The sequence below is a fragment of the Cebus imitator genome, unplaced genomic scaffold (genome assembly GCF_001604975.1).
Source record: "Cebus imitator isolate Cc_AM_T3 unplaced genomic scaffold, Cebus_imitator-1.0 Scaffold64, whole genome shotgun sequence".
NCBI classification, from domain to species: Eukaryota; Metazoa; Chordata; class Mammalia; order Primates; family Cebidae; genus Cebus; species Cebus imitator.
This window is the reverse complement of record NW_016107379.1, coordinates 4,832,399-4,852,218: the sequence shown is the minus strand read 5'-3', so window position 1 is coordinate 4,852,218 and position 19,820 is coordinate 4,832,399. Positions and strand designations below refer to the sequence as shown.

The following is a 19,820-nucleotide window of genomic DNA, read 5'->3' as shown; positions in this document are numbered from 1 at the left end:
TATCTACAGAGGACACATCCCAAGAACCCCATTAGGTGCCCAAAACCAGGAATAGTACCAAACCATATATATGTCAACTATTTATTTTCCTATACATATATAGCTCTGATAAAATTTAATTTATATATTAGGCACAGTAAGAAATTAAGAATAATAACTAACAATAGATCAATCATAATGATATACTAAGAGCTATGTGAATATGGTCGATCTCTCTGTCATAAACACAATAATATTTTCACACCATGATTTACTGCAGGTAACTGAAATCTCAGAAAGGGAAACCTCAAATGAGAGGGGACTACTATGTTGTTTTTATGATTTTTAGTTATTTTAGTTCCTATTGACAACTTACCAAGGTTTTTCTAGTCTCTGAGCAAGTAATAAAAGTCAGCCAGTGACTGAACCTGTGTTTGAAATTACAGGCTTTGGAGTGTGACTACGTGAGTGCCCATCTCCATGAATGGATTGACTTAATCTTCGGCTATAAACAGCAAGGCCCTGCTGCAGTAGAAGCTGTAAATGTCTTCCATCATCTTTTTTATGAGGGTCAAGTGGATATCTACAACATCAATGACCCACTAAAGGAGACAGCCACAATTGGGTTCATTAATAACTTTGGTCAGATCCCTAAACAGGTATGGATGTTCTTTTCTTAGCATTGATGTACTCTGTTTCACTTTGCAAATTTTGTGACATTTCTGTAGATTACAGATGACCACAAAATAATCAAGTTTAGATTAACTTAATAAAGAGCCATAAATATTACATAGTGTTTCAATAGATTCCTAGATTGTTGCTTTTTTCTCACTTTCATAGTCTAATTAAATAAAAATTTTGTTTGAAGAGAATGAATTTTCCCTTATAGACTAATGCAGAATGTACTTTCTTAAGCCTGCATAAGATGTAACAGGAGGGGCCTTATAGGCCACATACAGAGGGGGTTTTGTCTGGAGGCCAGTGGGAAACCAGTGCTGATTTTAGGCAGAGAAATGACATGGTCACACTTAAACTTCAGAAGTTCATTCTGGCCTCTGTCAGAATAAACTACTGTATGCCTCTCTCTCTTTCTTTCTATCTGTTTCTATCACACAGACATACCATACACATACTCTCTCTCTTGCTCGCTCACTCGTTCTCTCTCTCCCTCTCTTCTGGGGAGCCAAATGGGGAGTAGAAAACCACTTGGAAAGCTATTGTACTAGTTCAGGGAACAAATGACAATGGATTGGGTTAAATTATTGACATAGGCATAATAAGTGCTTCTCTGTGACAGCACATGCCATAGGTATACCTAGGACATGCAATAGCTGCCCTCACTACCTTCTGGAATTTGGAGAGGAAGACCAAGATTTAAACCTCTCAGCACCCAGATACTGTAGGTCTGTTTCATGTTCAGCGATGAGCAAACCTCCATGAAGAGACCTCATCCCTACTCTCATCCCCATTGTCCGAGGTATGGCAGGAGGGCTACGTGCACCAGGAGCAACTGCAGCACAGTGTGGAGAAGGCACACTTTGATGAGCTGGTCAGACCACCCACCTTTACTAAGGACCAGCGGCTCATACTTTGATCCTGGCTACCTTCTCTGCTCCTGCTTTAGATGTCTCTACGGACCCCCTTTTTGTAGGTTAACCTTTTTGAGATTTCCAGGACTGACACTTGAGAACACACGAAACAGTGGCACATCTCTGTATGTAGAAAAGCCATGATTGATAGCAGGACATGCTTTAACTGTATCATTCACAGTGCAGTCTGATCCCCTAATAAAAGAAGCATGTTTACTTTTATTTTATAGAGAAAGGTCTCATTATGTTGCCAGATATGGCCATGAACTCCTAAACCCAAGCAGTCCTCCCACCTTAGCTACCAAAGTGCTGAGGCTACAGGCATGATACGGCACCTGACCATGTTTACTTTTAAAGCAAAATGTTTGCTGATAAATTCTATTTACAGTTGAAGGATATTAGCTGTACCTATATTTAGTTAATATCTTTTTCCTGAGAGTTAGAAGGACTGGAGCCATCTTTCATACCCTAGGGGAAATATATACTGTGAACATAAAAATCAAAGACACTTGCACTGTTGCAGGATTTTTGTGCTACTTTGAAGTAGAAGAGGCCTGAAGTCTGGGAAGTATCATTTGGATGCCAACATATTTCTGGGACATACACTGAGTAATAGAGAGTACTTTCAAGTAAAACCATCCTCAAAAATGTAGGCTTTATGGTAGTCATCTCCATATGTCATTAATACACCCTCAGCCTGGTGTAGCACTCTATCCTTAGGTCCTCACATAAAAGTGCTTCAGTAAATGCACATTCATGAATGTGCTTTCAAAGTATGTATCTTTACAGAAGGCTGATCTCATAGTCCTGTATGTAGATAAAATAGGAACAAGACGCTTAAACGTTTGGGAGCCTGGAATGTGTATATTCTTCTGAACAAAGAATTTTTTCTGTTTTTTTTCTCCTGGAACCCCAAAATGTCTAATTCACAAAGTGTGATGGTGTTATATTCATCTTAAATCTCATTTCATTTAAAGCTTTTCAGATCTCCTCAAATACAAGTTTTCCGACAGAAACTACTCTCTACCTGTCTCAAAGATTTATAATAATTTAAAAATAGTCATCTTAAATGGACATTAATTTTTTTTTTTTAAGACAGAGTGTTTCTCTGTCACTCCAGGTTGGAGTGCAGTGGCACAATCTCGGCTCACTGCAACCTCTACCTCCTGGGTTCAAGCGATTCTCCTGCCTTAGCCTCCCAAGTAGCTGGGACTACAAGCGCGCACCACCACACCCAGCTATTTTTTTATTTTTAATAGAGACAGAGTTTCACCACATTGGCCAGGCTGGTCTTGAACTCCTGACCTCGTGATCCATCCACCTTGGCCTCCCAAAGTGCTGGGATTACAGGCATGAGCCACTATGCCCAGCCATTAATATTTTTAATCCTATAGAAATACTGAATGATGTTGTAACACTTTTTTTTTTCTTTTTTCCCTTTGCAACATAGCAAAGTACAAAGAAGTTGGTAATGTTCACACTTTCAGCAAATCAGTAGCTTCTTTTTAGGACACCAAAATGACATTTCTAAATCACATAAAGGCCACATTGAAACCAAAAATAATCCAATTAGATAGAATGTCTGCCTGCCTTCAATGGCACAGAATGGTATATTGAGCTGCAACGAGTCAACTTTGAATGTCATTGGAAAATAATTGTCAATCAACTGTAGATTAACTTTCTTTTGTAAAGTTATTGTGAATTCAGCTTAGCATAAAACAGAATACCCACACCTTAGTATCATAGTTCTGTCCCGGCTTATTCAGGTGTGAGTTCCTGGCCACCTTCACAGCCTTTTTGAATTTCTTTTCTCAGGTGTAAAATGGGCATAATATAGCACCTAATGGTTCTTCTGAACCTTACGTGAAATAAGAACACAATGCCTGGCATATAAAAGGGCTTATAAGTGTTGTCTTTCATTATAAAGTGTGTCATCTTCTTTCATACTAGTTATTTAAAAAACCTCATCCACCAAAGCGAGTGAGAAGTCGACTCAATGGAGACAATGCAGGAATCTCTGTCCTACCAGGATCTACAAGTGACAAGATCTTTTTTCATCATCTAGACAACTTGAGGCCTTCTCTAACACCTGTAAAAGGTAAGATAATGAGAAATAAAGTTTTGATTTATGATTTAATGGGACTGTTTCATAATCCCAGTTTAACAATAACAAATTTGCTTTTTGACGGCAGCATAATTTGTTTAATAAATGCCATACATTTTGTGTTAAATTACTAAATACCTACTAGTATTTATATTTTCTCTTTTTCCTTCTTTTTTCTCTTTCTTTTTTTGGCTTGTTGGACTTTGTATCAGAAAGAACGAAACAGGCTTCTCTCTCCTCTTTAAGATAGTCAAAACTCTAAAATACCAAAGTCTTGTGACTTCAACTTTATAGGTAGAAAAAAGTTTGTCTTCATAACTTCATTCTCATTGAAGTATATTTTGCCTATCCGAAATACTAGTAAAAGAACATATTTTTAATCTGCCAGTGAAATGACATCTATCTTTATTTAATGATATAATTGGATATCTAAAAATATTTTTTCAAATAGGTTTTTCCCCTTAGAATGAAAAAAATAGAGTTTTGCAAAATCTTGAAGTTGTGGCTTAAAACAAAGTCTGCCTAACTGGTATGCCATTCTATGCCATTTGGCCTCATTACACAGACTCTGTTCTGTGCCAGCATCAGTCACTGCTGGCGATTCTTCTGGAGTAGTAATGTGTTCAGCAGAGTGCTGGTGTGGAACAGAGTCCATGCCTCTTGGGGAATGCTGTGACCTTCCGTAAGGGAAGTCTAAGGGCTGGCTATAACTTGGGAGAGATTAAAGACATAGATTTGTTGATGATCTGTGTCCCTATGACATTCTGGGGAGCATCCCAGATTACTCTGTACAACCCTATGGAGGCAGACCTAATTGTTAGTAACCAAAGCAGAGAGTGCCCGGAAATAGGAAAGCTGGAGGGAAATCCTGCAGAGGACCTGTTAAGATCAACATTCCACCCAGCAGGTCTTATAGGAGATTCAAAACCTCAGCTCTATTTCTGAGTTCATTTTGTTTCAATGTAGGTGTCATGATGCTTGATTTGTATGAATATTTGAAATTACTTTATCATCCCTATGAGATAATGATATCACTTTTTCCTGTTCCTGTCCTAATGTCATGATTTCTTTTATCTAGAACTCAAAGAACCTGTGGGACAAATTGTATGTACAGATAAAGGTATTCTTGCTGTGGAACAAAATAAGGTTCTTATCCCACCAGCCTGGAATAAAACTTTCGCTTGGGGCTATGCAGACCTCAGTTGCAGACTGGGAACCTATGAGTCAGACAAGGTTTGCATTATTCCCTGCCTACCCATTTAATCTTGCTCTTTCGTAGTTTGGATATCCTATCTGACTAATAGGGTTGGGAAGAACCCATTCCAAGAGCTTGTCAGTTGTTCCTCCAAACCCCAAAGAAAAGTGAGCTTTCCCTGTTGGGGAAAGGAGAGCTTCACTGAATGAGAGCAGGATAAAAGAGCTCACAGAGACGTCATGTTTTCTGCAGAACAAGCCTCTTTTGGAAAGTTGTGTAATCGGGGCTAACAGTTTCCTTCTTGCTCAAAGAATTCCTCCGAGAGATCCTAGCCAGCAAGGTGCTCAGCATTTCTGTCAACCAGAATAGCCTCCTTTTGATGAGTCACCATATGCCCCACTTTTCATTTTAGTGCTCCAAACAAGCTGGCAGAAAACCCGTTGCCCCATCCCACAAGAAGCAACAGCAACTTTTTTAAGTCCCATAAGTTCCTCTTGGAGAGACAATCTGTAGTGATCCTTTAGTACCCTGTGTTTGCCTTCTAACAGTCCCCTCCCAAATGCAGGACAAAAAGAATCTGCACAGTCTGTTATGTTGCTTTGTAACACAATTTCATTTTGTTGATTTTCTCCTTAAACAGCAGTAGTCACACTCTCTTTTTACATTCTGTCTACAGCAAATGCATCCTTTTTCCACACTTTCCATAGGTCACACAACTTGAGCATCATTTTCCCAATCTGGAGAAACCAGAGACACCTATTATGAAAAAGTCCTTTTTGATTATGGCTTTCAGCAGCAACAATAGTTGGGAGGTGGTGGGGTAGTTTAGGGTAGAGATTCAGTGATATGCTGCTGAACTAAAGCTAGCACAGAACGTGAGCTACTATTTGCCGGTGGGGTGCCGGCACCTTCACTCAGCTTCTGCTCCTTGAATTTCAAAAATTTGTAGCACTTAATGGCATGTGTGTCTCACATCTGTTTTACTTTACAGGCTGTGACTGTTTATGAATGCTTGTCTGAGTGGGGCCAGATTCTCTGTGCAATCTGCCCCAACCCCAAGCTGGTCATCACAGGTGGAACAAGCACAGTTGTGTGTGTGTGGGAGATGGGCACCTCCAAAGAAAAGGCCAAGACCCTCACCCTCAAACAGGTAACAGAGAACATAGAACATGCCAAGAGGGACATATTCCGTCTCCCGTGCCTACACCCTGTAGGAACTAAAAAGCTTCCTTAATTATGAGGTACTTCGGGTATAATTGACAAAACTGAAGTTACGTTCTGTTGCTAGAAATACTTTTTAAAAAAAAAAAAAAAGGAAATCAGTATAGGCTGTTTCTAACAATGATCTAAGCCAGTTACTTTGTTAAAATCTGAAGAAAGTTATCTTTAGGTACATATACTTCAGTGTATTTAAGTAATATAAATGCAAAAATCTAAATTGAATTTTTGCAAACTGAATTATGTTTGCTGTTGACTCATATCAGTTTCCTTCCAGAGTGATTTCCATTTATCTGCCACTAAATTCCTAATTCTTTGTTTTCCTCTTTTCTCACTTGTCGTATCCTTAAGGACATGCCAAACCCATGAATGTATTCAGTAGAGCCCTTGATGTTTTAATTAACAAGTATTTTTGATTGCCTGTTACATACATGATTCTATTATTAATTTTTACGTAAAGCAAGAGTCCTTTTATAATTAAGCCATTTCTTAACATTTGATTTGTGAGACAACTTACCGTAAGGTAGTTTTTAAATAAGGAGCACATATCTAGGTATTTTTAATGATACAAATTTGAAAAATAATGTAACAATACCACTAATCATTTATTGAGCACCTGCTATTTCAGGGGATTGTGTTGAGTATTCTACAAATACAAAAGTCCAGTCCACACAATTCTGCAAGACAGTTATTAGCCCCATTTTACCCCTGAAAAAGACACAGGTTAGAGAGGTCAAGATACAAGTCTAAAGTCACACTTAGCAGTAAAGGTATAATTTAAATTAAGTTCTGTCTGACTTCAAAGCTATTTGAAAGCCAGATTCAAACAGTGATGTCATAAATATCTGTGGAAAAAATTGAACCCCTGTTCAGTGTAAAACTGAATCATGTATATAGGCCAGAAACTTCACAGAGTTGCTGGGTCCTGAGGCAAGCCATATAAAGAGAGGGAAAGTCTTGAACAGAATACAAGGTTAATAGTACATTTTGCTGATCCAAATTCTGCTTACAAATATTTTCCATTTAGAAAATGCACTTTGAGAGTAATGTGCCGGTAAAAAAGGACTTCCTACTTAAAATAGTCTCCTGGGGTTTGCCAAGCATGCAGTAAAATTGTCTATATGACCAAAATTTAAGCCAACTCATTTTTTTGTATTATACATACATATATATAGATGTGTATATATATATATATATATATATATATATATATAATGTGTATACACAGATAATTCTCTCTTGAAAGTATTAAAAAATTGATCAACCTTCAATCTATAAAAAAAATACCTACTCTACGTGATAGAAAAGTCTCTCCGCCAAGTTTACACTGATTTACACCCAAGGCTTTCCCCAAATGTACACTAGGAGGCAACCTCTTACAACCCAGTGTGTGGAAGGCAGCGGATGAAGCCAAGTCATTATTAAGCAGACATATTTTTCTGTCAGGGCAGGTGGCCCATTGTAAATACTCAGGAACTACTAACAGTAATCCAAACCTTTTTATTCCGAATATTTGCTTATTTTCACACATTGCCATTTCTGAGGGTCCTGTTTCTCTTCATATTCCAGCAAAAGAGGGAAGTTCTTATTCTAGCTTGAAGAAGGAATTTCTCTCAGGCATAGATATTCAGATATCTCCCGCTGGCAGCAGGACTTCAGCATGTTGTCGCCTCAGGACCACATTCTCCCTTGGTCTGTTGTAGACCACATGCTACAACCATGTGGTTCTCACAGTTTATGCATTTTTGTAAAAAATTCATTCTATTGTAATTTCTTAGAATGGACCGAACGGGAGTTTGTGGCATAAAAGAATAGATATAGATTTTAAATTCTGTATTTTTTATGCCCATAATCAATACATCTCTATATAAAAATGGTATCAAGAAATTCAAGCTGGCTTGCAGTTGTCATTCCCCCTTCCTTCTAAAATCCTAGCCCAACTCCAGGAAAGAAGTAATGTGAAAACAGAGAGAAGAGCCTCCAGAATGCTCCAGGCTTCTCTCTTCCCCCGTGGGCTGAGACAAGGGCAGTCAGCAGGAGGAGAGAAGAGGTCTGCCTTCCACACTCTCCAGACACCACTGCTCGACTCACTCACTGCCCAGCCTGCATGCCACTGTTTCCTGAGGGATCTAGGAGCTTCTGGAGTCACTGTGGAACCCTGTCACTGAGATCAGTCTGATTTTGTTTGTTTGTTCTCATTTGTAGGCCTTACTGGGCCACACTGATACTGTCACCTGTGCCACAGCATCATTAGCCTATCACATAATTGTCAGTGGGTCCCGTGATCGAACCTGTATCATTTGGGATTTGAACAAACTGTCATTTTTAACCCAGCTTCGAGGGCATCGAGCTCCAGTTTCTGCTCTTTGTATCAATGAATTAACAGTAAGTAGTAAATTGCCCACAGTAAGTAATAAATTGCCCACTTCATTTATGTTTAGGTAAACAAGTAGTCTTGGCCAAACCAAATTAAAAATGGTGGGGCTCAGGGGAACATGTCTGTAGTTGCAGCTACTTGGGAGGCTAAGGCAGGAGGATTGCTTCAGCCCGGCACTTCTGTGCTATAGGGCACTATACTCATCAGGTGTCTGCACTAAGGTCAGCATCAATACGGTGACCTGAAAGCCAGAGACCACCAGGTTGCCTAAGGAGGAGTGAACCAGCTCAGGTTGGAAATGGAACAGGTGAAAATTCCCGTGCTGATCAGTAGTGGGCTGTACGTGTGATAGCCATTGCACTCCAGCCTGGGAAACATAGCAAAACACCATCTCTTAAAAAAAAAACATTTTTTTTTCTGAGAGATGGTTAATTGTTTTTGAAGTTGATAGACATTCATTTTATAAAAGTTACTATATTTTCTTTGATTTAGTGTGGTTTGGAAAGCAAAAAAAGTTTGTAATCCAGAGAGCAGTTTTGTCTTAAAATCCATTCACTGCTGCATACATTAGAGAGAACAAGATTCAGTTAAAACAATGCTTTCTAGCGTATGTTTTTTAAAATATAAGAAATTTGTAGGACTTGTTAAGAATGTTAGAAATTGGCCGGGCACTGTGGCTCACACCTGTAATCCCAGCACTCTGGCAGGCCAAGGCAGGCGGATCACAAGGTCAGGAGTTTGAGATCGCGCCACTGCACTCCAGCCTGGGCAACAGAGCAAGACTGTGTCTCAAAAAAAAAAAAAAAGAAAGTTAGAAATTGGCCGGACGTGGTGGCTTATGCCTGTAATCCCAGCACTTTGGGAGGCCAGGGCTGGTGGATCATTTGAGGTCAGGAGTTCAAGACCAGCCTGGCCAACATGGTGAAACCCTGTCTCTACTAAAAGTACAAAAATTAGCTAAGCATGCTGGTGGACGCCAGTAATCCCAGCTACCTGGGAGACTGAGACAGGAGAATTACTTGAACCCAGGAGGAGGAGATTGCAGTGAGTTGAGATCATTCCACTGTACTCCAGCCTAGGCAATACAGTGCTAATGAGTTTCAAAAAAGAATGAATGTTAGAAATTTGTTGAAATTTTTAATAAAATATAATCAGAGTATGGAAAGTAAAAAGGGCAACATTTTGGTACCCAAGCAAGTGAAAAATTCTTATAGAGCTATTTTCAAAACAGATCCGAAAATTAATAAAAAGATACTTTCTCTTTTCAGAAATAAGTATTTCATATACAAATAAATAAAATAATTCAAATACAATAAATAACCTCATCTAGGAGCTTTCTACACAAACCAAGGAAGTAGACAAGAGGGGATTCATTGCTAAGATGGTCTGTAAACAGGGGAAGTTTGAGGGCAGATTTACAGAGACTGAGGCCCCACGAGCTTATCACATTAGTAGGTAAATGATGTATGTCAGTGTGTAGGCAATGCCCCATACGGAAATCCATCCTGGGAGTCGACAGGAACCCACCCAACCCTCATTACTTCTTAGCTATACATATTCATTGCCACCTTACCCTCACCCCTACCACAGGGCCATCCTTCATGACACAGAACAGTTCTAGCCATGTCATTGCGTGATGTTTACACCGTCACCTACACAGACAGCTTTACTCTTAAAGGATGCTGCATCTTTAATTTCCACCAAAAGTTACTCAGTATTATGCTTTTAGTCAGCTATCTTGTAGTCACTTATTAAAACAGGAAAAAGAAAGGAATTCAGTTGTAATTGTCAATCACTTAGAGTGTCTGATTAATAATGGCAGGTGTAATCAGGTTGAGAATAAGTGGGGGACTTGCAAGGGTAGAAGAGTCAGATTTGTTTTTTGTGTCTGAAAGGTTTAAGAGGTTTTCAGAACAACACGTTGGGTTGGTCCTGCAAACATTTGAACCTTTTATGAAAATGTGGGTGCTGCAGAACTGCCCTAATGCAGCAGTGTTGCTGAGTCAGATGCTTAATCCATTATTTGGGGCACTTCATTTTGGGGTTGTTCTTAATGACTGATAATTTTATTATAGCCAATTGTTATTTGAGCCAGTGTACACCTACTGGATTGAAATACTTGCTTCAAATACTACAAAAGCAGTCTTTTCTTTTTAAGATGCTTTTGTAATCTTTTAATAACTCATAGGGCCAGGTGCAGTGGCTCACGCCTGTAATCCAAGCACTTTGGGAGGCTGAGGTGGGAGGATCACCTGAGGTCAGGGCCAAGATTGAACCACTGCACTCCAGCTTGGGCAACAACAGCAAAACCCTGTTTCAAAAAAAAAAAAAAAAACTCATGAAAAGATTTCTATTTCTGTTATGTTTCTCCAACCAATATCAAGTCTGCTTTACTTCAGTTTACATTTTAGGCCAAAGCCACTTTGTCTTTCATTATTCTTCTTATGTCTCAGCCCTCATAATGACAGGATTTACTCTAATAAACTCTAATTAAGGCCCCAGAGTAACTGAAGAAGGTCTTGCCCAGTGCAGAATGGAGCAGTTGTCACTAATTAAAACTTAACTGCTGACACTCATAGTCAGAAATGGTTCAGTGACTGATGCAGAAGTAGGCACAGCAGTGCTTTGCTAAGTATTATTTTGGTATGGGTTTTGGTTTATTTCTTGCCATTTTGGCAGAAGAGCTGGGGGATGGGAGGAGTAAGGAGGAGCAGTAGCAAGACCAGCACAGACTGTGGACGGAACAGGCCCAGTCCTTCTCACCCTACCCTAGCCTCCTCCACCTTACCTTCTTTCTTACCTTGGTGCTGCTTTGCATCTTCTAGTTCTCCACTGTTTTTGCTGACCATCTTCAGACTTAGGTAGGTTCTTATGTATCTCCTGAGGGTACTGAACTTTACCAGTTCTTATCTAAAGCTAATATTCAGCATCATGACAACCAGGCTATCTTAGGAATGAGAGAGGCAGCACAGTATGATATATAAGCTTTGGGGCTATAGAAAGCTGGCTTCAAATCTCTGGTGATAAAAATGTTACTTAAGCTCTTTGCCCCTCAGTTTCATCCTTTAAAGCAGGGCTAGTGATAATCTCATAATGTTGCTCTAAGGGTTAACTAGAACATCTAAAGTCTCCACCCTGGTGACTGGCACACAGGAGATGCTTCAGAAAGCATCCTTCTTTCTTTAGCTTTAGTGGGTTATGTTCTCACCAGGTTGGGTAGAGCCCAGTTTGGTGGAATTTGAGAAAATATGTTGTTCTTTTCTATCTTTGGGACTCATAAAAACATAAGTTATCAGCTCAGGGAGTCTTGGGGTTTATTAAGTTTGCCAAGAAGTGACCCATGAACCAGTGTCCCTTTCTCCGCCCACATTTCCCCACCCCTATTTTGAATACAGATTTTAAAATAGGATATTACAGCATTACTAAGATTGTACCTTTTGACTTATTGAAGAGAGAAACACAACTATATCTGGACTGAAAAATGCCTCTTTTACCTCGTGGTTTTGGTGGTTGGACTCATTTTGTAAAAGTAGAGGTGGATTCCTGCCTCTAGATGAAAGGTATAATAGATTTTGTTAACAATGGGAGGAAGAAGAGCAGTTCATCATCTCCTCAGATGACAGGGAGCTTTGCTGTGTCGCCAGACCTTGCTCAGCAGTGTGCCAGGGACATGAACCTGCCCTTTGTCTCCCATCTGTGGTCCCTTTGGCCACTGCATCCACTCAACTGTGAATTCTTAAAGAAGCCTCTGTTCGAGGTATTTTTTTAAGTCAGCAAGCACTGAATTTCAGGTTACCTAAGAAATTAGCTGCTAATCTTAGGACTGAAAGGCTTTTTGAGAGCTAGGCCAGGGATTCAATTTGCTTCAGAAACCAGAATGTAATAGGAAGGGAGCGAAGACAATGATGTTTTTCTCTCTCTTCCCAGGGGGACATTGTGTCCTGCGCTGGCACATACATCCATGTGTGGAGCATCAATGGGAACCCTATCGTGAGTGTCAACACGTTCACAGGTAGGAGCCAGCAGATCATCTGCTGCTGCGTGTCGGAGATGAACGAATGGGACACACAGAACGTCATAGTGACAGGACACTCAGATGGAGTGGTTCGGGTAAGTGAGCCGAGAGAAAAACTCATTAGGATATTTGTTGTCCTAGTTTACCTGAAACTTGTTATTTATGGGTTAAGAACACGTGAACAGGCTGTAATGTTTAGCGAACTCTCGCCCCAGTTCAGACAAGCCTTGGCCTCTGCATTATCAGACATGAGGAACACCGGTGTCTTGGCCTCTTTCTAGTAATGCTACTGGCCATTTGACAGCTTGACACAATGAGGTCACTTGAACATGATTGCCATGTCACACTGGGATTGCTAAAAATGCTAACTGCAGAAGTACTGGGTTTTCAGCCTGTCAAATGGCTTTATAGGGAAAATAGTGAGCAGGGATAAGTCTCTTCCCTACAGAGACTCACAGTGCTGGAAAACTGGGATCCCAGATGATTGCACCTGAAGCCTAGATGGAGTTTATCCTATTCTTAGTTGCTTTATGCTGGGCCTCTACAGAAAATAGAGGTAATGGAGTATTCACCTTTGTAGTCTGTGCTTGTTTTTCTTTAATTGTGCTGTTTGTAAAAGCAGAGAGCAGATGATTACCACTCTCTTTTGTCAGAGTCACATGCAGAGAGACAATGAGACCATTAGGCCACTCCCATATCATACCTTGTGCCTCATAGGATACACATCTATGCACACACACAAACCCACACACACACACACTCTGGAGTCCGCTTCCTCGAGAGTGGCATTTTCACCCTGCTCGATCTGTGAAGGAGCATAAAACGGCTCCCTAGCCAGGCACCTGGGGATTCTGCTTACTGTGTGCCTTCTAGGAGGTCTATAATGTATATTACCATGTATAAGATTCTGAGAGGTTTTTGTAGGAAACAAAAAAGTTTACTTAGTTAAGTCGTGTTTTTGTTTTGTTTTTGAGACAGGGTGAGTCTCTCTCTGTCACCCAGGCTAGAGTGTAGGGGCAAAATCTAGGCTCACTGAAGCCTCCACCTTCACCTTCTGTGTTCAAGCGATTCTCCTGCCTTGGCTCCCAAGTAGCTGGAATTACAAGCATGCCCTGCTATGCTTGGCTAATTTTTGTACTTATAGTAGAGACAAAGTTTCATAATGTTAGGCTGGATGGTCTCAAACTCCTGACCTCAAGTGATTCACCCGCCTTGGCCTCCCAAAGTGCTGCAAGATTATAGGCATGAGCCACTGTGCCTGGCCTGAACCACGTTTTTAAACTTATTTGACTGTAATCTTTTCCCTCTGCTTTGAAAGAGCCATTGTTCGTAGGCAGCCCCCTGCCACATCTTCCAAGATATAGAGAAATCTCACTGTATAACATAATGGAAGTTATCTGTTAACCCTGAGAGTTTATCTTCATTGAGTAAAATGTAAATTGGCTCCTTAATCTGTTTCTTAACTTTTTTATTTTTGTACTTATTTAAATTTAGTTTTGGAGAATGGAATTTTTGCAAGTTCCTGAAACACCAGCTCCTGAGCCTGCTGAAGTCCTAGAAATGCAGGAAGACTGTCCAGAAGCACAAATAGGTAAAAATGACTCAGTCATTTTCACATTTCTTTTAAGTCACTGTGGATAAACTTAACACTGAACAACATAAAGAGGAGCCCGAGGTTGGGCACTGCTTGGAGAAGCATGGTTGCTGCCTGTTATGTAATTCCCTTGAGCAGACATGCAAGCTTTTCTCTACTTCACTGGGCAACATTTGGTGTCGTGGTGTCTTGTACTTAACTTCCACATTCCATACTAAATGTAGCACTCAGTTCCTGGAGTACCAAAGGCTTGGGCTTTCACTTCTGAAAACACAGTACAAACCTAGAGGACGGGCTGTTGTATAAGTCAGACAAGCTCTGCTACGCCCTAGTCCCACATTTGTTCTGCCCACCATGGGGCTGGCTCAGTGTGGATGACGGGTACATTCATGTATGTAAACAATTAACAGAGGCAGACCAGAGTCCACAGTCAGACTTGCTCACATTAGGGCATTAATTCTTACTGAAACCTGTAAGTCACACTGAAGCCTAACACTGGTTACCTATCTAGTCCATTATCTATTGTTTGTGAAGCAATTTAAAATTTTCCAGTGAAATATAGAGATAATTGATTTCCACCCAGAATAACTGAAAGCAATGCCATAATGCCAGGGTGAGATCTGCTTTGTGTGGCAGTCACTGGAGAAGCTGCCCCTGTGGTGTAGAGCAGTGGATACAAGGGACAGAGTTCTGGAAAGGAACAGAGTTATAAGTTTGACCTTCAGATTGTTTCTCCATGATTGGCTGTGTACACTGAGAATTCAGTGTGACTTTGATGATATGAGGAAGTTAATAAAGAAAATTTAGCAGAAGGACACAAGTCACTTCTCGATATAAGCTGAAAGTAGCTTTTACTTTCCGTGCCAGAGAAGAGAAAAGATCTCTTGAGCAGGACATTTTTAATGCTGGTAATATATTAGTACATGTAAATTTCTAATTACAGCCCCACCAAAAAGGTCATCTGGGTGTTTGGGGACATAAAAATTCAGTTTAATTCAGTAAGTACTTGGGGGTTACCTGTTATATGTCAGATATTGAATTAAGGGGTCCAATGAGAAGTGGGTCATTTTCCCTTCCCTTAAAAAGCTTTTAAGTAAACAACAGTGGAAGATGAGATGAATGAGTGAGAGAGAAGGGGTCAAATTCAGGGTAGAAATACATATATATATATGTCTTGATTGTGGGCAGTCTGGCGGAAGTGGCAGAGAGGGAGAGAGCCCACAAGAAGGACTGACTCTGGACAATGTAGAAGTGGTGAGACTTGTGGGCACTTGCTGGGGTGAAAGGTAAACAAGCTAGGGGTTCACTGGAAATTAAAGCCGCTTCCAAAGCTGTTTGTTTGTGGACCTCAGAACTCATCATAAGCCGTTGGGGTGAAAACTTTATTCATGTTAGTCCTATAGACTCCTACTTAGTAGGAAACAGACAAAGTACTTGTCTTGTTAAAAAAAAAAAAATAACTGTGTGGTGGACTCAGTATCCCTCTGTGTCCTGGGGAGTTGGTTCTAAGACCTCCCTTAGATACCAAAATCCGAGAATGCTCAAGTCCCTGATAAAAAATGGCTTATGGACTATTTTCATAAAACCTACTAACACCCTCCTGTATACCTTAAATCATCTCCAGATTACTAGTAATACAGTATAAATGCTGTGTAAATAGTTGTGATGTTGTATTGTTTAGGGACTAATGACAGTGAAAAAAAATGTGCACATGTTCAATAACAGATACAGTTTTCTTTCCCCAAATATATTCCATCTGAGGTTAGTTGAATCCATAGATGTGGAACCCAGAGAAATGGAGGGCCAGGTATACTTGTTTCTCATACATTTTCCCTCCAGTAGACTTTATTGCAAGGGAGTAGAGAGTTGATATGAGGAAATACAAAATAACAGTGAAAAGAGGAAGAAGAACAAAATTCAAAATTAAAGTTGTCATCCATAATTCACTAATCTGGCTAAATGCTGTGGCATGTGTCTGTGGTCCCAGCTATTCAGAAGGCTGAGGTGGGCAGATTCCCTGAACTCAGGAGGTTGAGGCTGTGGTGAGCTATGGTCACTCCACTGCACTGCAGCCTGGGGGACAGAGCAAGATCCATGTCTGTAAAAATAAATACAAAAATAAAAATTGAAAATAAGATAACTCACCAATCTGTGAGTCATTGACTGCTGTATACAGTGGCCCTTCTCTCTACCATCTTGTAGAAAGAATATCCAAAAGTAATAGTTTAGGATGACAGTTTGAAGAACTCAGGAGGCACAGAACTGTTAAAGGAGTCCCAAAAAGGGGGAGAATACTTTGACCTGAAGGAATTGGATGATTTAGAAATAGGAACGTTTAAGCTGTGCCTTGAATTCAAGCTAGGTGACGTCGGAACACTCAGAGATTGGGAAAATGGATCTAGGTGGCATCAGCAGCATGTGAGGAAGCCCGCCCCTGGAGGAGCAGGTCTGCAGGGAGACAGCTAGAGTGACACCATCTAGCTGCACCACGGCAGGCAGTGTGAGGCAAAGGCAGGTTCTGGCCAGATTGTGAGAGGCTGAATGCCAAGCCAAGGATTTTGGCCAAAGTTTTTTATAAACTCTTTCAGAAATTCCACCTTGTTTTTTCTTTGCTCTCTGTACTCTAGCCAAAAATCCTGGCACACACTTTCTTTTTTGTTACACTTAGCTTAAAATGTTATGTCTATAGAGGCTTATAACTGGAAGCAAAAATGCTAGTAGAACAAAGCTGGGTGTAACTTTGATGGTTCTGTATGTTCCAACTCTCTCAATGCTTCACCCAGGGCAGGAAGCCCAAGACGAGGACAGCAGCGATTCAGAAGCAGATGAGCAGAGCGTCAGCCAGGACCCTAAGGACACTCCAAGCCAGCCCAGCAGCACCAGCCACAGGCCCCGGGCAGCCTCCTGCCGCGCAACAGCCGCCTGGTGTACTGACAGTGGCTCCGACGACTCCAGACGCTGGTCTGACCAGCTCAGCCTAGATGAGAAAGACGGCTTCATATTTGTGAATTATTCAGAGGGCCAGACCAGAGCCCATCTGCAGGGCCCCCTTAGCCACCCCCACCCCAATCCCATTGAGGTGCGGAATTACAGCAGATTGAAACCTGGTAACTTGAAGTCTGGTATCTATTTCTCACTCCTTGTATGTGGTGTGAGGGTTGGTGAATGGAGGCAGTGGGGTCTCGCTCTCCCTGGTCCCCACCCTGGATGTGCTCTGTGAATTCAGTTTCTTCTAGTGTAAAGTGGACTTAAAGTTTCTGTCTTACAATGATATTTGCAATATGCTGGGCATCTTTCAAAGAAAAATACCTCAAACCAAAAACTGCATTTATTCACAACTCACGAAATCATGAAAGCTAATTTAAAATGAATAAATAAAACTGCATTCCTAGGTAACTTTGCCCAGAATAGAGTTAGAGGCAAGGTCCTCAGTTGGAGAAATTGGATGCATCGTCTTGCATTGAAAATTTCCCCTTCTCATTAGTCTCCTTCAACGAGAGGTTTCCCCAGCCTGGCCCAGGTTAATGTTAAGCTAGATAGCTTTACTTTCAACCAAGGCAGCAGCTGCCGAGAGCTGGAAAAGCGGCTGTAACTTCATGTTGAGGTACCCGAGGTTTAAGGCCACAGTCTTGGAGCACATCTCCCCAGGGCTGGCTTCCTTCAGTTGAGTAGGTCATGTCCTCCACTTCTCCACTTCAGGGTACCGGTGGGAACGGCAGCTGGTGTTCAGGAGTAAGCTGACTATGCACACAGCCTTTGATCGAAAGGACAACGCACACCCAGCTGAGGTCACTGCCTTGGGCGTCTCCAAGTAAGTGTCAGGCTTTTTACAGCTCCTCATCCCATCTGAGTCATTTGCTTAGCCAAGGGCCATATACTCCAGCCCAGTCTTTGGGGAAAACAGATTTCATCTGTATTATCATACATAGTTCAGAGATAAATTTGAAGAAAAACCTGTCAGTGTGTGGATATTTTTCTTTTCTTTCTTTTTTTTTTTTTTTTTTTTTTTTTTTTTTTTTTTTTTTTTTTTTTTTTTTTTTTTTTGAGACAGGGTCTTGCTCCGTCACTTAGGCTAGAGTGCAGGGCCACGATCACAGCTCACTGCAGCATCAACCTCCCAGGCTCAAGCATTCCTCCCACCTCAGCCCCTCAAATAACTGGGACTATAGGGATGTACCATCATACCCAGCTAATTTTTGTATTTTTCATGGAGTCAAGGTTTCACCATATTGACCAGGCTGGTCTCAAACTCCTGGGCTCAATTGATCCATCCACCTTGGCCTCCCAGAGTGATGGGATTACAGGTGTGAGCCACTGTGCCTATACACTGGATTTTAATTCTGAATTTTTTTTTTTAAGTGAAAAAAACTGCCTTTTTTATTCTTCAGAGATACAGCAAGGGTGATCCAAAGAAAGCTGAAATGGAAGTGTAAATTTGGGTTCAGTTTGGTTTTTGTCTACTTCCCTGGGTGAATCAAGCTGTCTCTCTGGCACCCTTATCAGCCCCGACCCCAAAACACACATCCACCAAAAACCAGAGAGCATCAAGGAGATCACAGACAACAGAGGCCTTCCATGCAGTGACCTTCTTTGTCGTGTGTCCTGCAGGGATCACAGTAGGATCCTCGTTGGTGACAGTCGAGGCCGAGTTTTCAGCTGGTCTGTGAGTGACCAGCCAGGCCGTTCTGCTGCTGATCACTGGGTGAAGGATGAAGGCGGTGACAGCTGCTCGGGCTGCGCGGTGAGGTTTTCACTCACAGAAAGACGACACCATTGCAGGAACTGTGGTCAGCTCTTCTGCCAGAAGTAAGACAAGATACGTGCTTTTTGAATTTGTTTTGATTAAGCTCTAAGGATGTTAATTATTCCCTGCACACAGGTTCTAATTTGCCCTGGAGTCCCCACTACAGTATGCTGTGTTAGGATGAACCAGTCTTCACTTTCTCTGTTCTTCTTTATTACTACAATTAGGAAATTTTTCTATGATACAAGTCACAAATACCTTGTCATCCATGACGCAGAATGCACATATGCTAATAATTCATCATATATAATTTAGAGGCCTGTATGTGAAATGTCTCTATAAATACTATAGATGCACGTTAAGTATCCTTTTTGTACCCTTCACCAATCACACCCCTTCTCCATGATTGTATGCTTTCAGGAGCATGTGTTGCTTCTGTAAACATTACATAATACTGTTTTGTTTTCAACTTCACTTTTCAGCTTTACGTAGTATACTGTTTTTACCGTTCTATAACTTTCTTACTCAACATTGTTTTTGAAATCCACTTATATAGATAACTTATTCTAATATACTCACTTTAACTACTGTCAGTTATTTTATTATATGAATTATCAGCATTTATTTCCCTTTTGATGCCCTCTCAGGGTTTTTTACACACAAGTTGGAATTTTTATCAATACTATAAATAATGCTACAGTGTACATCCATGTAAATGCCCTTCTAATACACAAGCTGGAATTCCTCTAGAGATGGAGTAAAATTGATAGAACACAGCTTTATTCTTGATCTTAATTAGATATTGCCAAATTACTCTCCAAAACAGTAGTGCTAGTTAATACTACTTCCAACAGGACATGGAAGTTCTCCAAATTCTTAGTGGTACTGCCAAACTTTTTCCGCTTTTGCCAATCTGATAGCTAAAAAATAGTGCTTTGTTGTTTTAACTTCCACTGCTAGTAGATAACATCTTTTTCTCTTTCTTTCTTTTTTTTTTTTTTTTTT

General features: G+C 40.7%; 1 protein-coding gene across 1 annotated transcript in view; it reads left to right on the top strand.

Annotated features, from left to right (window-relative positions):
- The window catches only part of WDFY3 (WD repeat and FYVE domain containing 3), a 294,837-nt gene that overhangs the window by 268,444 nt on the left and 6,573 nt on the right, over positions 1-19,820 (top strand). The window contains exons 58-67 of the mRNA XM_037739168.1: positions 426-638; positions 3,519-3,666; positions 4,751-4,905; positions 5,859-6,017; positions 8,291-8,470; positions 12,390-12,572; positions 13,972-14,068; positions 16,855-17,178; positions 17,771-17,882; positions 18,680-18,877. Coding sequence (XP_037595096.1) covers positions 426-638; positions 3,519-3,666; positions 4,751-4,905; positions 5,859-6,017; positions 8,291-8,470; positions 12,390-12,572; positions 13,972-14,068; positions 16,855-17,178; positions 17,771-17,882; positions 18,680-18,877 — 1,769 coding nt within the window. The remainder of the gene's footprint in view (positions 1-425; positions 639-3,518; positions 3,667-4,750; positions 4,906-5,858; positions 6,018-8,290; positions 8,471-12,389; positions 12,573-13,971; positions 14,069-16,854; positions 17,179-17,770; positions 17,883-18,679; positions 18,878-19,820) is intronic.